At 44.2% G+C, this 20,228-nt stretch overlaps 1 protein-coding gene and 1 pseudogene across 1 annotated transcript; both read left to right on the top strand.

Annotated features, from left to right (window-relative positions):
- The first annotated feature begins 237 nt into the window (after window positions 1–237).
- Window positions 238–9,394, top strand: LOC135554858 (MAGUK p55 subfamily member 2-like; annotated as a pseudogene).
- Window positions 9,395–12,070: 2,676 nt separating this feature from the next.
- Window positions 12,071–17,565, top strand: LOC135553663 (all-trans-retinol 13,14-reductase-like). Its single transcript, XM_064985618.1, has 11 exons — window positions 12,071–12,236; window positions 12,957–13,139; window positions 13,479–13,720; window positions 13,944–14,139; window positions 14,418–14,615; window positions 14,785–14,904; window positions 15,045–15,183; window positions 15,769–15,878; window positions 16,241–16,407; window positions 17,002–17,161; window positions 17,411–17,565. The coding sequence occupies exons 1-11, from the start codon at window positions 12,071–12,073 to the stop codon at window positions 17,563–17,565; spliced, it is 1,836 nt and encodes a 611-aa protein (XP_064841690.1).
- Window positions 17,566–20,228: the final 2,663 nt, after the last annotated feature.

Genomic DNA, 20,228 nt, shown 5'->3' with positions numbered 1-20,228 from the left:
TCGGTAAAGGTCTTTTGAAATCTGACACAGCGGTTGTATTAAGGAGAAGTGTATCTATAATTCCCTGCATAATAGTTGTATCTTTTATCAATGTTTATTATGAGTATTTCTGTAAATTGATGTGGCTCTCTGCAAAAATCACCGGATGTTTTGGAACTACTAAGCATAACGCGCAAATGTAAACTCAGATTTTTTATTATTAACTTTATCGAACAAAACATACATATATTGCGTAACATGTCCTATGAGTGTCATCTGACAAAGATCATAAAGGTTAGTGATTAATTTTATCTTTATTTCTGCTTTTTGTGACTCCTCTCTTTGGCTGGAAAATGGCTGTGTTTTTCTGTGACTAGGTGCAGACCAAACATAATCGTTTGGTGTGCTTTCGTCGTAAAGTCTTTTTGAAATCAAAAATTGTGATGGGATTAACAACAAGTTTATTTTTAAAATGGTGTAAAATACTTCTATATTTGAGGAATTTTAATTAGGAGATTTCGTTGTTTTGAATTTGGCGCCCTGCTCTTTCACTGGCTGTTGTCATATTGATCCCGTTAGCGGGATTCAAGCCATAAGAAGAGATTCTCCAGTACTTTTGTCTACTTTTTAGCCAGGAGTTCTGAAAGTGGCGCTTAAGAGACAAAAGTGGTCCCGAAAAGACTGTGCATTTTGTTATCTGTCACTCAAATGGCAAGGGGAAATGTAGGGAAAATGTCGCAGCACAGCTTACAGAGAAACAGTCGCTTTCAAACTAGGGATTTTGTAGCTTCTTGAGGTAAAACAGTAATTCTGCTCATAGATTATGCATGAATGAGCTACACATTGACACACCCAGGCCAAAGCGGGAGGTTTGTCTTTAATATTTCAAATATGTATTAAAATAAAATAATAAGTGTGTGTGTGTTTTCTTTATGTCCCATAGGAACCAGAGAGTCTGGAAAAGACCAGATTGGTGGCGGTGAGGGACAACAACGTAGAGCTGGTCGAGGAGATCCTCAGAGAGCTGAGTCCCTTCACACACCAAAGCAACACTGCAGCAGAGCTCACGCGCATCCTCATCGACCCCCACTTTCAGGTACACACACAGACACACACTAGTGTGCACACGCATACCCATACCCATTAAGCCACACACTCATGTGGACATCAATGCACACATACACCTACATGGACGTGCAGAGTAGACACATCCTTCATCACATAATACACTATTTAGTCTTAAGGAAGTATTGCCTCGGTCTGCTGTCAATCTAATGTTCTTTCTCTGCCGACTGGTTCCCAGTCTCTGCTGGAGACCCATGACTCGGTGGCGTCCCAGGTGTGTGACACCCCTCCACCCAGCTCCTGTGCCTACATGGAGCCCCCCGTCAGCAACCAGCCCGTGCCCCCAGATACCGTCCGGATGGTGGGCATCCGCAAAGTAGCTGGTGAACACCTGGTTAGTACCACCTTGCTCATTGTCTATCACCTATCTGTTATAGATAGCATGGCACACAGAGTTGAGGTGTTTTAGTCAACTCTTAAACCTTTGGCTGAATCCCAAACAGGCTAGTGGTTTTAACCATAGCGTAAAATTGTGGTGTATTCTCATTCATGTCCTTTTTTCAGGAGAGGGAATTCCCATTATTTTGCCATTTTTAGATATTTTATTGAACATATTGGACATTGTAGAAGGACAATGATGAGAGGACAGAGTTTGTGCCAAAGTAGCAACATCCCCATTGGTTTATATGTTTTGAACCTGTTCAGGGCATGACTTTCCGTGTGGAGGCGGGGGAGCTGGTGATTGCCAGGATCCTCCACGGAGGGATGATCGACCAGCAGGGTCTCCTCCATGCGGGTTACATCATCAAGGAGGTGAACGGGAAGGAGGTGGGTGAGGACCCGAGGTTGCTGCAGGAGATGCTGCAGGATGCCAGCGGCAGCGTGGTGCTCAAGATCCTCCCCAGCTATCAGGAGGGCCACGCGCCAGGACAGGTACGAGCAATAAAGTACCAAGGCCCCAGACAAAGTACGAGTTAATAACAAACGATAGCACTTTTTGGGGGGGATAGTCCCATCTGTAGATGCTTAACAGACAATCAGTAACATTTCAACTAACTATCTACTAACCCTAACGTAAACCCTTGTCCGAACCCTAACTTAACCCTTACCTTGACCTTAAGCCTTACCCTAACCTTAAGCCTTACCCTAACCCTTATTCTAAACCTAACCCTAACCTTAGCAAGGAGTTGCTTATCAACAGATCGTTTTTTGATTGTAGAGAATCTACAGATGGACAATCCAGACTATCAAAATGATGGGTGATTTAACAAACTGCAAGTGGACAGGTAAGGGTCACAACACTTACTGTAACAGCATGCTACCAGCCCAACAGACAGGTTTAACAAGAGCCCCATGCCTCCAGACAGACGAGCCATAAGCCCCACAGACAGGTCCCCACTATGGTACCCAAATACTCATCTAGTGCCCTGCGGTAGGTAAATGCACTAATCTGCCCCTGCCAATGAACTTCAATCTACTACACAGTTTGCACATAATTTACTGGCTCTAAGAATATATACTTTGAGGGGTGGATTATGACGGTGTCCCATTGGGGGGGGAGTTAGTCTGAAAGTACAAACACGTCGTCAGCAGAAGGGTGTTATGGCTGCTGAGGAAGAGCGGGAGGTTTGTCTTTAATATTTCAAATATGTATTAAAATAAAATAATAAGTGTGTGTGTGTTTTCTTTATGTCCCATAGGAACCAGAGAGTCTGGAAAAGACCAGATTGGTGGCGGTGAGGGACAACAACGTAGAGCTGGTCGAGGAGATCCTCAGAGAGCTGAGTCCCTTCACACACCAAAGCAACACTGCAGCAGAGCTCACGCGCATCCTCATCGACCCCCACTTTCAGGTACACACACAGACACACACTAGTGTGCACACGCATACCCATACCCATTAAGCCACACACTCATGTGGACATCAATGCACACATACACCTACATGGACGTGCAGAGTAGACACATCCTTCATCACATAATACACTATTTAGTCTTAAGGAAGTATTGCCTCGGTCTGCTGTCAATCTAATGTTCTTTCTCTGCCGACTGGTTCCCAGTCTCTGCTGGAGACCCATGACTCGGTGGCGTCCCAGGTGTGTGACACCCCTCCACCCAGCTCCTGTGCCTACATGGAGCCCCCCGTCAGCAACCAGCCCGTGCCCCCAGATACCGTCCGGATGGTGGGCATCCATAAAGTAGCTGGTGAACACCTGGTTAGTACCACCTTGCTCATTGTCTATCACCTATCTGTTATAGATAGCATGGCACCCAGAGTTGAGGTGTTTTAGTCAACTCTTAAACCTTTGGCTGAATCCCAAACAGGCTAGTGGTTTTAACCATAGCGTAAAATTGTGGTGTATTCTCATTCATGTCCTTTTTTCAGGAGAGGGAATTCCCATTATTTTGTCATTTTTAGATATTTTATTGAACATATTGGACATTGTAGAAGGACAATGATGAGAGGACAGAGTTTGTGCCAAAGTAGCAACATCCCCATTGGTTTATATGTTTTGAACCTGTTCAGGGCATGACTTTCCGTGTGGAGGCGGGGGAGCTGGTGATTGCCAGGATCCTCCACGGAGGGATGATCGACCAGCAGGGTCTCCTCCATGCGGGTTACATCATCAAGGAGGTGAACGGGAAGGAGGTGGGTGAGGACCCGAGGGTGCTGCAGGAGATGCTGCAGGATGCCAGCGGCAGCGTGGTGCTCAAGATCCTCCCCAGCTATCAGGAGGGCCACGCGCCAGGACAGGTACGAGCAATAAAGTACCAAGGCCCCAGACAAAGTACGAGTTAATAACAAACGATAGCACTTTTTGGGGGGGATAGTCCCATCTGTAGATGCTTAACAGACAATCAGTAACATTTCAACTAACTATCTACTAACCCTAACGTAAACCCTTGTCCGAACCCTAACTTAACCCTTACCTTGACCTTAAGCCTTACCCTAACCTTAAGCCTTACCCTAACCCTTATTCTAAACCTAACCCTAACCCTAGCAAGGAGTTGCTTATCAACAGATCGTTTTTTGATTGTAGAGAATCTACAGATGGACAATCCAGACTATCAAAATGATGTGTGATTTAACAAACTGCAAGTGGACAGGTAAGGGTCACAACACTTACTGTAACAGCATGCTACCAGCCCAACAGACAGGTTTAACAAGAGCCCCATGCCTCCAGACAGACTAGCCATAAGCCCCACAGACAGGTCCCCACTATGGTACCCAAATACTCATCTAGTGCTCTGCGGTAGGTAATCTGCCCCCAGGTAGGACCAGTGCATATGTAACAGTATAGCTGACATCTTAAATCAGTTTTATTTCATTTTTCTGCCACGCACAATATGCAGAAGGCTTTGTATTGGGGCGGGAGGTAGCCTAGTTGTTAGAGCGTTGGGCAAGTAACCGAAAGGTTGCTGGATCACATCCCCGAGCTGACAGGGTAACAATATGTCATTCTGCACCTGAACAAGGCAGTTCTAACTACTAACTAGCTAATGTGTAGCCAAATGCTATGTAAGTAAATAGCTTCCGTCTATGATTGATAGGCAGTTGTTGATTGGATACATACGCTTGACACCTAGCCACCATCGTTCGCAGATATCAGATATCACATCAACAGGCGAATCTTGTAACCAATTTTATGTTCCCCGGTAGGCCGTCATTGTAAATAAGAATTTGTTCTTAATTGCCTAGTTAAATAAAAGTGAATTTAAAAAATAATTGGATAACTGCACAAACATGTTGGGTACAACCAAAGCGGGTCTAGAGTGCATAAAAGGAGATAACCATCACTCAATGGTCAAATGGAATTTAACTATGGTCATGACTCATAGCTGGTGGTGTGGCAGTCATACAGTCACCCAACAGCCCTACCAGTGGAGCCCACCTTATTAACTCTTCATAACTCTTACCCCCTGTCTGTCTGTCTGTCTGTCTGTCTGTCTGTCTGTCTGTCTGTCTGTCTGTCTGTCTGTCTGTCTGTCTGTCTGTCTGTCTGTCTGTCTGTCTGTCTCACTCATCACTAATGAACAGACAGCATTTAATATGAGCCACATCGTCAGATCCTAGATGTGTAGCTTATTATGTAGCTTATGTAGAGGGGAATGATGGGTGAGGTACAGAATACAGAGACCCGAGTGGGTCCGGATCCAGAATTGTAAATAATGTCACGGGTCTGGGTCGGATCTGATATGATATGATTGTCAGGGGTCTTTGGGTATGTTTCATTTGAACTGACTTGTCTGAAAGGACCTGTACATACCTGAAAGGTGACTGCTGCAGTAGAGAGAGATAAATTGTATAATTTATGCTGCCACTCTTTTCACGATAGTGGCACTTGTAGCTTGTTGTTGGCCAATCGTAAGTCATCAAAGGGTCATAGAGCCTCCGTGGCAAAAGTTATGAGATATCTAATCAATGGAGGATGGAATTAAAATCACAGAATGAAACGTTTAAGAAGCAGGGTAGGCTACAACGACCATGAGCCAACGGTTAGGCTGGTACTTTATATTCTGAATGGAGTTGTTGTTATTTGTAGCTGTAGGACGAGAGAGCTCAATCACTGCAGCCTCAATTAGCCTTCCTATCTATCTAGCTAGCTTAACTAGCTTCTCCCTGTTTGATGCAGTCAAGACTGGTACTACGTAATTGTATTGGATGATAAATAACCTAGCTATGGCAGCTATTAGTTTGCTATAGCACAAGTCGGCTTTGTTGGTTAATATCTCTCGTCTCTCCCTCCCTCCACCCTGTGTCACTCACTCACATTAACACACTCCCTTCCAAACCTGCTAGAGCGACACCTCTCCCTCCTCTCCCTCTTTGCGTGATCAGCTCCGGGGTAATAAAGTAGATTCAAAACTTCACTTTTCTGCTGCTTCGCTTACTCGGATCGAGTCAGCAACCAGTTCTATACTGAATGGGTCTAGTTGTCCTCGGGTCCGTTCAGAGCGGGTCTCTTTATTTAACCTCTTGTGACTCAAACCCGGGTCCGGGAGCGTAATCATTGCCTGACACTAATTAGCATAAAGCAACGGTCATAAATCTTCCTAGAAAAACTTCCTATTCATAAAAATCACAAGTGAAACATATTGGAACACAGCTTAGCCTTTTGTTAATCACCCTGTCATCTCAGATTTTCAAAACATGCTTTACAGCCAAAGCTAGACAAGCATTTGTGTAAGTTTATCATAGACTAGCATAGCATTATGCCTTGCTAGCAGCAGGCAACTTTGTCACGAAAATCAGAAAAGCAATCAAATTAAATCGTTTACCTTTGATGAACTTCGGATGTTTTCACTCACGAGACTCCCAGGTAGATAGCCAAAGTTCATTTTTTCCCAAAATATAATTTTTGTAGGTGAAATAGCTCCGTTAGAGTGTTTTCTATCCGAAGCTGTCAATTATATGCATATTCTAGCATCTTGTCCTGACAAAATATCCCGTTTAAAACGGGAACATATTTTTTCAACAAATGAAAATACTGCCCCCTAGTAACAAATATTTATGCATATTGGGTCCGGGTGGGAAGCCCCAGGTCCATCTCGGAATGTTTCCATCTTTTTGTACCCATGATGTCTACTTGGCATTGTTATATACTGCCCCCTAGTGTAAAAATCAAATGGATGATCAATAAGAAAACCATGTGAATACCTGTGGATACATGTGGATAGATGGAGTTTGTATGGGATCATGTTTGTGTGGGATTATGTTTGTATGGGATCATCATTGTTTACATGTGTGTTATTGTGACAGGAAACCGTTGTACTGGAGTGGCAGAAAAGAACAAGAAGAAAAAGATGATGTATCTAACCACTAAGAATGCAGGTGGGAATTTTATGAATTCTGAGAATTTTCTGTAAGTTACATTGAAAGGTTGACACATAAATAAAGCTATCAATTTCTCACTGTATTTCTCTGTCTTTATCTGCCATTGTTTTTATTCACCCTCTCTCTCTCTCTCTCTCTCTCTCTCTCTCTCTATTTCTCTCTCTCTCTCTCTCTCTCTGTCTCTCTCTCTCTCTCTCTCTCTCTCTCTCTGTCTCTCTCTCTCTCTCCCTCTCTCTCTCTCTATTTCTCTATCTCTTAGAGTTTGACAGGCATGCGTTACTGATCTACGAGGATGTTGCCAAGGTGCCTCCGTTCCGCAGGAAGACGTTGGTTCTGATTGGTGCTTTGGGAGTGGGCCGACGCAGCCTGAAGAACAAACTGCTGCTGTCTGACCCACAGCACTACGGCACCACCATCCCCCGTGAGTGTTGCTAACGCTAACTTTCCAACTAATTAACAACAACAACAAAAATGCTAACGCGCTAAAGCTAGCTGTTGATGAGTTCTGACAATCCAAGAATGTTCTTTGGATTTTTGGATTGAATCCATTGTGTTAGGACACCTTCATAGAGTAACTAGTGATTGTTGAAATAGTTTCCAGCAAGTCACTCTGGATAAGATTGTCTGCTAAATAACTAAAATGTAGATGATATTCTTGCCTCCTCCAGACACCTCCAGAAAGCCAAAGTTAGGGGAGCGGGAAGGCCAGATGTATGCCTTCACCTCGCGGAGCAAGATGGAGGCAGACATCAAGAACGGTCGCTACCTGGAGCATGGCGAGTATGACGGCAATCTCTACGGCACCAAGATGGACTCCATCCATGAGGTGGTGGAGGCCGGTCGCATCTGTGTACTGGACGCCAATCCTCAGGTAGGAGCGATTGGCCACATTGAGACCTCACACACCACAATCTGGAGCCCTATATGGGTGAATTCAAGGTCCTAACAGTTATAGACATTGGTACCTCTTACAGACATTGTTTTCCTTGCACTACTTCCAGGCCTTGAAGGACGTCTGAGTTCCTGCCTTACGTGGTGTTCATCGAGGCCCCTGATTTTGAGGTTCTCAAGGCCATGAACCAGTCGGCCATTGAGACTGGAGTCGTCACCAAGCAGCTGACGGTAAGCTCTAGGGTGAAGCCAAACAGAGGATAATGACTGAATGGATAATGACTGACATCTACTGACTATGTCTTTCATTCAGGAAGACCAACATGCCTCACTTTGTTTAGCCATTATACACTGAGTATACAAAACATTAAGGACACCTGCTCTTTCCATGACATAGTCTGACCAGGTGAAAGCTATGATCCCTTATTGACGTCACTTGTTAAATCCACATCAATCAGTGTAGATGAAGGGGCGGAGACACAGTTAAAGAAGGATTTTTAAGCCTTGGAACAATTGAGACATAGATTGTGTATGTGTGCCATTCAGAGGGTGAATGGGAAAGACAAAACATTTAAGTGCCTTTGAACAGGGTATGGTAGTAGGTGCCAGGCACATTGGTTTGTGTCAAGAACTGCAATGCTGCTGGGTTTTTCACGCTGGCCCACCACCTAAAGGACATCCATCCAACTTCACACAAGTGATTTTTTTTGTCAAAAATGAGTGAGCCACATTTAATAGATCTTTAGATGGTTCTTTATACTGTACATCTGTGAAGTTAGAGTTTTGAAAAAGTACAAGTGGAAAAAAAAGTAAAAACTAGAAAGTTCAAACTGCATGAACCCATTTGAACTTGGAGCTATCCAATCACAAGCCTGAACAAATGCAGATGGACGAATCAGGACGTGTCTTTGCCGACAACACTGTCAGAAATATCAAAAGTAAACGATGTCACATCGTTGTTCAGTGACGACAGTAATTCGTCTGATGATCATAATACATTTCTTGATGTACTTGAGGATGTATTCTGACTTTATCTGGGTACAATAGTGTTATTCTATCATTTATATATTCAAATAGCAACAGTGAACATGACTAGTTCAGGTAGAACTATGCTTTGCACCGATAGAACGTTATATACCCAAGGCCACAACTTGCTGTAAAGCTGAAACGCCCAAACGTTGCTCAATAGCTACATGTCTATTGGCGCCTCATGTCTACATGTCTATTGGCGGCAGGGTAGCCTAGTGGTTAGAGCGTTGGACTAGTAACCGGAAGGTTGTGAGTTCAAACCCCCGAGCTGACAAGGTACAAATCTGTTGTTCTGCCCCTGAACAGGCAGTTAACCCACTGTTCCCAGGCCGTCATTGAAAATAAGAATGTTTTCTTAATTGACTTGCCTGGTTAAATAAAGGTCAAATTAAAATAAACATAACTAATTAGCTTGTGTGGGGCCTCTTCCCTTCCTGTTCTATCAACCTCTGTCTTTGTTCTCTGTAGGACTCAGAGCTAAAGAGAACAGTGTACGAGAGCCCCCGCATCCAGACGGCCTACGGACACTACTTTGACCTCACCAACGACAACCTGGACGAGAGCTACAGGAACCTGAAGGCAGCCCTGGAGTAGGTCTCTGCTACCCAGCAGTGGGTCCCAGTCACCTGGGTCTTCTAGTGAGAGACAGAAAGACAAGAGGCTGGTGTTGAACACTTGTTCTCTCATTCGTCAACACAAGACATCCGATGATACTGTCTGGCTCATCATCACAGTGACCTCTGGACCTCTGACCTTTGGACCCCATACATAAGACTGAACTGACAGGATTCTTTATGCTGTGTACATATTGCTTTTGGAAATTTGTCGACAAAACGTCAAGGATTTTCTTGTTTGGACATTATGTGATTCTAGTGTGTGTGTGTATGTGTGTGTGTCTGTGTGTGCGTGCGTGCGTGCATTCGTGTGATTGCAGCGTGTCTTAACCATAATCATGTTCGCTACATTGATTCTTTAGGTCAGCAGTAGTTTGTCTATGTTTACATGAATCATTAAATGGACATTCAGAATACACACACACACGCACGCACGCACGCACGCACTCACGCACACACGCACACACACACACACACACACACACACACACACACACACACACACACACACACACACACACACACACACACACACACACACACACACACACACACACACACACACACACACACACACACTCACTCACTCAAAGGGAGCCAGCTGTCTTATTCCCCAAATTCTATTTTTATTAGCAAATTCTATTTTTTTGTACGGGGTGTTCAAGTTGAAACCCTTTTTGACATCTACTCTTGAGTATTTCTTTTTTCTATTATTTCAAAAACGCAAGACGCTGAGGTGTGAACATAAAACATTCAAATAATTTGAAGATAGCATGTAGATACACAGAGAGATGTATATGACAGATAGACTGTAAATACAACCTTTATTAACGTGACCACACAGGCACTTTTTATATTTGTTTTTGATGTGTCAAAAGCCTTCTTTCCATTTTTTATTTAAAAAAAATACTATTTCCACCCAGGTCTGCTGTACAGTACAGTACACACCAAATTTGACAAATAAACGTCTCCAGATTTCTGCACAATGGGTTGCTTGATGTTGGTTACAAAGAAGGCCTTCTGGAGCCATTCATCAGGCCTTCTGGGTAACCAACAGCGAGGAACCCATCAAGTAAAACTCGGGAGCCATTTTACTTGTTCAACTGGGCAGACCGTTTTGTTACACTTTCGCAACAGAGGACCTTGTGATGCAGTAGTACAGGATGCGTGGTCTATTGGGTCAGTTGAAATTGATGCACCCCAGGCTTTGGGAAATTTGGTGATAATTAGTTTGGGAAAGAGAAAGCTAAAGGCACTAGACACGAAACAGAAGAAAACAGACTGAGGATGTACTACTTCTCCAATAGGATACGCTTGTTTTTGTTTTCTGTTGCGAAACATTTAGCTATAATGTGACCTAATAAATATGACCCTGGAAACTCCAGAGGAATGACACACAATGACAATGACAATTTTGTGTACTCCCGATGAGTGTAAGGTCATAGGCTCTTACTTTTAGTATGGTTTCTATATTCCATGATGCTCACATGTATCCATGGCATTTTCAAACACCAAGAATATGAGTTTGGAGATTTCAAATAGATGAATTCATTGATTGAACAATTTCAAGATGCTTCTGTATTTGACTGTGTAACAGTCACAGTTTCCAGATCTACTGTAAATGACAGACTGTGAATGTAGATAGACAATAGACTAGAGGCAAACGCTAACTACAGTAACAGTGTATTGTTTAAAGGAAAATGAACTATGCATTTGATGATGCGCACAATTAAATGCTTAAAATCAATGAGACCAAATTGCCGTCTGATTCTGTGGAAGGATCCATTTTTTATTTCACCTTTATTTAACTAGGCACGTCAGTTAATATCAAATTCTTATTTACAATGACGGTCTAGGAACAGAACCGCCTTGTTCAGGGGCAGAACAACAGATGTTTGTTTTAACCTTGCCACCTCGGGGGATTCCATCTAGCAACCTTTCGGTTACTGGCCCAACGTTCTAACCACTAGACTACCTGCCACCCCATAGCATCCCAGTAAAGCTAGATTTATTAGGGGGTTTAAGAAACAGCAGAAACTCTCCCACTTTTTAGGCCCACGTGCAAGGGTTTTCCAGTGGTAAGAACACATGTGGTAGCCCAAGCACATGATAACATACTATTGGTAGGCCTATCAGGAGGATATGCATTCCACACCATAATGACCTCATCTGACTCCATTTTCCACTGTCACTAAAAAGAATGGATTGTTCCAACTGATATTCAATGAAACTAGCATCAAATATTAGATTATCAATGCCTCGTCAGATAATAGTGATAGAAACAGTTCCCCTGTGTTTCTAAGAGCCCTGCCCGTTGTCACTCCTCATCCCCAAAGGCCAAAGCACAAATGGTGGGTGATTTAGATGATTTAATTATCTGTGTTATATATATCATTCTCTTCTTTCTTTCCATCCCTCAGTTCCCCAACTGCTTCAACCTTCAGTCTCTTCCGCAACAGACAGGGAATCTCTTTGCCTTTGTAGGTCAAAGGTGGCCAGGTGTCTTTAGGATATTTTCAAGCTCAGGACATTCAGCCATCTACCAACCAACAAGCACAATACTTAAAAACAGTTCCAACAAGCGTAGGTGTTTCCTTCAGGACGTGACAGATAACTGTGCTCCCTGTGCCTCTAACCTCCTGCCGAACTGTCCAGGATGTGGCCAGTGCTGTTTGGTGTGTTCACTGCTTTGGCGGTGGCCTGGGTGACCGTCTACATTCTAAATTATTCCAAGAGAAAGAGGGTCTTTTCCCAGGAGTGCCTGCGACCACCGAGGCCATTGGTGACCGACAAGAAGCAGAGAGACGAGGTGCTGAAGAAAGGTGAGTTGTCAATGGCACAGGACTCAATGTTGTTGATGATGCTAGGTTTGCTGACATTTTGACTAAGTATGATGGGGGAATTAGTTAGCTGTGTTTTTGAACTGCTGTTGAAAATGACGCCGTGCTCTGAATAGAAGAGACAGGAATATATCCATCTCTGGATTGGGTTACTGTATACATATAATGTCAAATGTGATCTGTTACTGTTGTGTTGATGTCTGACAAGGCCATATCTACTCTAATGTAGGCTTCAACATTATGTGCTTAAACAATGAATGGTTATTGGACAGCAATACCCTAACTTGACATGGGTTACATATATGACTAAGCATTTGACGGGTGTGAGGCATGTGCATGGTGTGACAAATGTAGCAGCTCTTGGAAATGTTACATTAGAGTTCACCATTCCTTAAAACCCTTTTTGTTTTGTGAGTGGATGACGAAAAAGGAAAAAGTGCATCCACGTTGCCTGACGCTCCCGCCAGTCTTCCCAGTTAGATGGTCGACTCCCCGGTGATTGTCTGTCTAAATCACATTGATGTTATTCTGAGTGATTGTTTGAGTGATTGTTTTTTAGAATCGACTTCAACGCCAACATGTGAAAATGAACCGAGCAGAAAGTACACACAAACACACTTCACTTTTATGAATAGGATATCCTCTTTTCTAGCCTATATCTATGATGATATTAACCCACCCCCCTCCTATCAACATTTCCAGGTTTCAGAGTGGACCGTGTCCCGGAGAACCTTGACGCTATAGTGATTGGCAGCGGTATCGGGGGGCTGACAGCAGCAGCGGTTCTAGCCAAAGCAGGGAAGAGGGTTGTGGTTCTAGAGCAGCATGACCAGGCTGGAGGGTGCACTCACACCTTTGAGAACCAGGGCTTTGAGTTTGACGTAGGTAAGAGCCACTGTGACAGAACCGCCCATGGCCCACACTCAATGAGGCCTTAAAGTGCATATAACTCAAGTTGTTCGGGCTAGTAAGGTTATTCGTATTTGTTAATCCCGGTGAAAAAGCAGAGTGAGTGGTGACAGACGGCCAGAGGCCAGTGCTCCACGCAAGAGTTGGTTCAGGGCTGCAGAGATTAATAAGCAAAATGAAATGGCGAGTGGTGTTTGATGAACTCAATCTAGGCACAGTCATAAGGGAGGATCATTGGGAAGGATAAGCTTCTAATACATGCACAAATGATCCAGCAAATATTCTCTCACCACCTCTACCCCCTCCCTCTGTCAGGGATCCACTACCTGGGCCAGCTCCATGAGAACAGCATGTTCCGTGTGGCCCTGGACCAGATCAGTGAGGGCCAGATCCAGTTCAACAGGTTGGAGCAGCACTTTGACACGCTGATCCTAGGTCAGGGTGAAGACCGCAGGGACTACCACATCCTCTCTGGGAAGACAGAGATGGCAGAGAGCCTGAAGAGGCAGTTTCCTGATGACGTGGAGGCCTTGAATGAATATTTCAAGTATATGAAGGTACTGTGTGTGTGTGTGTGTGTGTGTGTGTGTGTGTGTGTGTGTGTGTGTGTGTGTGTGTGTGTGTGTGTGTGTGTGTGTGTGTGTGTGTGTGTGTGTGTGTGTGTGTGTGTGTGTGTGCGTGCGTGCGTGCGTGCGTGCGTGCGTGCGTGCGTGCGTGCGTGCGTGCGTGCGTGCGTGTGTGTGTGATCATAACCCCTCTCATGTCACCCCCATGCTGCAGAAGGCAGCTCGTCGTATCAATCTCCTGGCCGGCCTCAAGATGATGCCCATGTGGCTGGTAGACTTCCTGGCTCGGACCGGCCTATTAGAGCGCATCTCCTCAGTGTTCCGCATGGCCATCACCAAACACACAGAGAAGATGGCCACACTGACCAAGAACAAAGACCTGCACGCCCTCTCCGCATACCTCTTCTATGGTAAGTCCCTATACACATCCACTCCCAGGGTGAATTCCAATACTTTTTCATTGGACAACTATTTTCCGAACTCTTGCTAGACACACTCTTGCTAGTTTTCAACATAGTCCTAGAACACACGACTGAGTGCTCTTCTGTCCTTCTTGGATGTAGAGCATGTGGTTACATTTCTCTCTCTCTCTGCATGTTCTGTAATGTAGTGGTTTGGGGGTCCCTGGGGGAAAAAGGTTGGCAACCCCTGCTCTAATGTGAAATATAACTGTTTCCCCTGCTGGTAGGTGTTCCCCCTAAGGAATCCAGTTTCCTAATGAATACTCTACTGCTGCAGCACTATAAGAGGGGAGCCTACTACCCCATTGGAGGGGCCAGTGAGATCGCCTTCCATATCATCCCAGTCATCCGGAAGGCAGGTGGCGCTGTGCTGGTCAGAGCCCCTGTACAGAGGGTCCTTCTGAATGAGGAGGGCTCAGCGTATGGTCAGTATCTAGTTCCGGGGGGAAAGCACTAAATCAATGACTCATTGTACTATTAGATATGCTTATTGTTGACCGTCTTCCATGGGAATCTTTGGCGTTACATTAGACTCGTTGCAAAGTGAGTTGTTGGTTTATGTCCACTGACCTCTAGTTGACCTCTGGTTGTCAGGTGTGACGGTGAGGAAAGGTCAGGAGGAGGTGGAGGTGTTGGCTCCAGTGGTCATCTCCAACGCTGGCATCTTCAACACCTTTGAGAAGTTCCTGCCCCCAGAGATACAGGCCAAGCCGGGTGAGTGGGGGCGGTCATGAATTGTACTGAACTCTAGCCATGCTGAACTTTAAACTGAAACAGGTTGAAACATGAGGAAACGTGACGAGTCGACAGTGTTGGACTGATTTGGACTAATCAGATGTGTTCTATGTTCCCAGACATCCAGGCCCTGCTGGGGAGGATGCAGCATGGAATGGGCAACTTCCTGGTGTTTGTGGGTCTGGACGGCACGAAGGAGGAGCTGGGCATCACCTCTATGAACTACTGGATGTACAAAGAAAACGACCTGGACACACTGTTAGTACAGTAGCGGGTCTCTTGAATTGTATTGTCTTTGATTCTGTCACTCGCTCGTTCATTTGGACTTTGTTCGTTCTGTAGCGAAATATAGTACGACATTTTGTGTTCTATTGTGTTCTATTTAATTCAAGGATGGGCAACTCCAGTCATTGGGGGGCCTGATTGGTGTCACACTTTTGCCCCAGCCAGCCCCAGCTAAAACGCCTGACTCCAGTAATCAGCTAATCACGATCTTCAGTGTAGAATGCAACTCGTTTCATGAGCTGTGTTTGCTAGGGATGGGGGAAAGGTGTGACACCCGTTGCCGTGGGAAGTAGGGGTGCTGAGGGTGCTGCAGCATCCCCTGACAAATCAGAATTAAATAATATAATATACAGATAAATGAAATCAAAATGTTTCCACGCCAAATGAGTGCACTAGGCCTTAATTACTTACTCCTTTATGTGCAGAGAAAACGAAATGAAATGAACTGCACTTTGTGAAATCCCATGCACTTTGAGGGCCTAACCACAGTATTACATGCCTTCACTTTTAAATCACATGTAGACTTATTTAAGCGTACGTGTCACGTTTTGATTGTAGGATGGAGCGCTACAGCTCCCTGAGCCGAGAGGAGGTGGTGGGGAACATCCCCATGATGTTCATTCATTCCCCCTCTGCCAAAGACCCCACCTCCGGTACCCGCCGTCCAGGTAGCTGCCTCAACAACACACACCCGCACCACTGATAAATCAATTCAATTTCATTTGTTACATGCTTCGTAAAAACAACAGCTGTAGACCAACAGTGAAACCCTTCCTATATAGAATATAATGCCGTATTTGAAATTCATAGAGCACCCATCACACCAACAGAAACACCGAAAAGACAGAGTAAAGTATAATATATTGAATAAAACATTTGAGATGAGCAGTGATGATCGGTACTTCAGTGCTGCTGAAGGTCGATTTTCACACCAAAAAGAAAGGCAGATAGTTTCACGTATTAACTATGAGAAAGAGTTTTTATAGGTCAAATGATTGTGTTCTAAGACTCTCTCTCCACCCCCCAACAGGGAAGTCCTGTATGACTCTGTTGACCATGGCCAAGTTTGAGTGGTTTGAGGACTGGAAAGATACCAAGATAAACAAGAGAGGGCCCGATTACGAAGACCTGAAGATGAGCATGGCCAAGGAGCTCCTAGACTGGGCACTGGTTGTCTTCCCTCAGCTCAGGGATAAGGTACTTTGAAAATATAGCGTAATTTGAGCAAAATACACGGTCATATTCAATTTACTGATGTACAGTGCCTTGCTAAAGTATTCGGCCCCCTTGAACTTTGCGACCTTTTGCCACATTTCAGGGTTCAAACATAAAGATATAAAACTGTATAATTTTGCACGCCCAATTTTTCAGTTTTTGATTTGTTAAAAAAGTTTGAAATATCCAATAAATGTCGTTCCACTTCATGATTGTGTCCTACTTGTTGTTGATTCTTCACAAAAAAATACAGTTTTATATCTTTATGTTTGAAGCCTGAAATGTGGCAAATGGTCGCAAAGTTCAAGGGGGCCGAATAATTTTGCAAGGCACTGTATACAGTAGAGTTTCTTTGACAATCCAAAGAGGCATTATAATTTGTTATCACACCCATTGTGCTTGGAATCAAGTCTTCTATGAGGCAATAATGTCATCCAATTGTAATGTCTCATACCTGCTGGCTGTCTCTGTACCTACCAGCACAAGGTGTTGAAAATACGTATTTTTGGTTGAAAGATGTTGAAAAACCGTCTTTCAACCGAGTTTGCTCACTGGGTACCTTGTGTCTCGCTATAGGTGGTGTATATGGAGGCTTCCACTCCCCTGACCAACATGCACTACTTGGGCGCCCCACGTGGGGAGATGTATGGGGCTGAACACAACCTGGACCGCTTCAGCCCGGAGACGGTGGCCAGAACCCGGCCCCCCACCCCCGTCAAGGGACTCTACCTCACTGGTGAGAAAGAAATGGGTCACTGTGGTAGTATTTGAGTTGTTTTTGAGTACATTGGTCACAAAGGCACAAGGTGATGCTTGACTGTGGCAGTTCTATGAGTTACTCAGCAGCGTAACATGCAAGAACTGAACGTCATTTTAAGGTGCTACCGTTTCTGATCTATTCTAGATGGTTCTACACATTGTTCAAACCTACTGTCAGTAGTTTTCATATCAGCAAACCCTTTGTTTGTCTTGTTCTGAACCCCAGGCCAGGACGTGTTCTGTAACGGGATGGCCGGTGCTCTGCACGGGGGAATCCTGTGTGCCTCGACAGTTCTGGACCGTATTCTCTACATGGACCTCCTAGCGCTGAAGAAACAGCTCAAAAAGCAGACTCGTGAAAAGGCTCGTAACAAGGCCTGAGAAACTATTTGGACATAGCACTGCCCACAGTCAAAATCGTTACATAAACCAATACCGTGTAGGCTACTGCATACAGTATGTCACATTTCTTCACCCTGTCTATCACCCTATCTATGACCCTGTCTATCACCCTGTCTATGACCCTGTCTATCACCCTATATATGACCCTATCTATCACCCTGTCTACCACCCTGTCTATCACCCTATATATGACCCTGTCTATGACCCTATCTATCACCTTGTCTATGACCCTGTCTATACCTTGTCTATGACCCTGTCTATGACCCTATCTATGACCCTGTCTATCACCCTGTCTATCACCCTGTCTATGACCCTGTCTATCACCCTGTCTATCACCCTGTCTATCACCCTGTCTATCAGTTTCATGTAACAGTACCATGTTGTCTTATATTGAATGAAAATGCGGTTTCTTTCTTTCTTACCTGTTATGGTTACACGTTGCCATCTCTTTTGCTTTGTTTAATGATGTTCGGAAAAAAAGTGACCACTGGATTCCTCACAGTCGTAAATGATTGCTACTCTTCAGTCCATCGCAGGCAGAAACATGGGTGTGTTTTATGTTTCGTTTCCATTGAAGTGCTTCTGTTCACTCATTAAGGTGCACTTTGCACCCCCCCCACCCCCCCTCCACTGCGGGTAGTTTCAACCAGATTATGTTCAAATAATAATTGTTACAATCCATTGTAACCAAGTAATGCTGTTACTGTAGTACCTATCACTGTTACACTGTGCTTACACTGCTGTACGTTTTGCACCTGGTACTGTAGACAGACACCAGGTAGGTTTCAGCTTGTCCTGTTCCATCGACTCAAATGGCAGATAGGAGAAGATAAGTCACTCTCACTGCCCCTCACGTCTCAGTACAAACACTATGCAGGGAACTGGACATTGAACTCCCATGCCATTAAAATCACTTAAACATTCACGACAAGTGTTACTGTGCCTTCGGAAAGTATTCAGACCCCTTGACTTTTTCCACATTTTGTGACGTTACAGCCTTATTCTAACATGGATGAAATACAAAATAATGTCCTCGTCAATCTACACACAATACTCCATGATGACAAAAGCGAAAACAGGTTTTTAGAAATGTTTGCAAATGTATTAAAAATGAGAAAAAAAAACAGAAATACCTTATTTACATAAGTATTCAGACCTTTTGCTATGAGATTCGTGATGAGTGAGTAACTTTGCACTGACACCTGTCCTGAAGACAAGTGTTAGTTCCCCAAGTTAATGCCTAGGCTTCAGCTCATCGGGCTAACACAGTCCACAAGCACACTAGAGACCCAGGTTTCAATCCCAGTCTGTCATATTTGCAAAATGCTAGTATTGTTCATGTACATAAAGCAAAACAGTGTTGGGTTAGTAGCATTGAGGCATCTCAGTAACAACTGCTCAACCTCTGGCCTAATCTTAGATCATGAATGACAGAGATGGGCCATTTATGTTTTGATCATAGTTTACAGTCATAGGCAAGGGGGCATTAAGTCAAGGGGTTACTATTTTACTGTCACTTAGTACACTACACACCATCAGCCAAAGACGTGTTCATATTCATGTCAGGATATATGATTGGGCAACTGGAGTAAGAGGAAATAACGTGTTTATGGCCGAGAGGAATGCCAAAAACTGTCATGTCCATCACATAGTACATTTCTTTCAGTTTGTCTGTTCAATATCCTACCAGTGTTTCACAGAACAGCTTCCTGGGTAGGACTGTTATGTAACCTATCTGGCCAAAGAGCACGGACGATGTGTTACAGCATCAGACATGACCAATGTAGGACAGATTGAATCTTTGGTAACAAAAACAGACTTTATTTACCATATTACACAACAAGTTCCATGGCACCTTGAAAAAGTAATACCTTGAAAAATAGAATTTACACACTGGTATATACAGATTGGTAGCTATAGCTACTACGCAACCCCATTCAATCTCTTGTCCCCAACTTCTGCTTTACAGTTACACACTTTCATAGATGTCCAAACCCCTGCTTTTCCTTATGGTCTCCAAACTTTCCACCTCACGTCCCCATTGAACAATCCCAAGGACCAAGTCTCTGTGGTATACATGTACATATCCAGCTTCAGAATCCCCACTCCACATACAGTATGTGCCATAGTCTGTGTCATTTATCCCTTAGTCTGTGGCCTCAGGCCTCCCCCTCGCAGGCTTCCTAAAGCTGGTACGGTCCTATGGTTGGGAGTGGGGTTCAGGAGACGCCGAGCAAGGTTGCAGGGGGAAAACAGGCACGTTGGAGACCTCCGAGTAGGCTGGAGGAAGCTCTGGGTGGATAAAGTCTGGCTTCATCTCCACCTAGACAAAATGAGATTGGATGAATAGACTAGAAGCATTGAGATTAAAAAAACACTTACAATACAGTACAGTGTTTTACCCCAAAAAAAGTGTGAATAAAAATGTATTGTAAAGTTGTAAACCCTATTGAACAGTAAAATTTGTACCTCGTGTTTAGGATGGACTAATACCTCATTGTAGGCCGGAGGTGGGCTGGAGAACTCTGAGGTGCTGTAGCGAGGAGGCCTGTGGAGGTCTTCACTGTCATAAGATACTGCGGGGAAGGGAACGACGTAGATGGAGGGCCTGTCACGTCTCTCCTCCCGGTCCCGTTGCTCCT

This window comes from Oncorhynchus masou, chromosome 14 (genome assembly GCF_036934945.1).
Source record: "Oncorhynchus masou masou isolate Uvic2021 chromosome 14, UVic_Omas_1.1, whole genome shotgun sequence".
Classification (NCBI taxonomy): Eukaryota; Metazoa; Chordata; class Actinopteri; order Salmoniformes; family Salmonidae; genus Oncorhynchus; species Oncorhynchus masou.
This window is presented reverse-complemented; position numbering and strand designations above follow the sequence as displayed.

Excerpts from the sequence above, each read along its gene's own strand:
- LOC135553663 (XM_064985618.1), top strand. The coding sequence starts at position 12,071 with ATGTGGCCAGTGCTGTTTGGTGTGTTCACTGCTTTGGCGGTGGCCTGG. Across the intron at positions 12,237-12,956 it reads AGACGAGGTGCTGAAGAAAG|GTTTCAGAGTGGACCGTGTC; the intron begins GTGAGTTGTCAA and ends CAACATTTCCAG. Across the intron at positions 13,140-13,478 it reads GGGCTTTGAGTTTGACGTAG|GGATCCACTACCTGGGCCAG; the intron begins GTAAGAGCCACT and ends TCCCTCTGTCAG.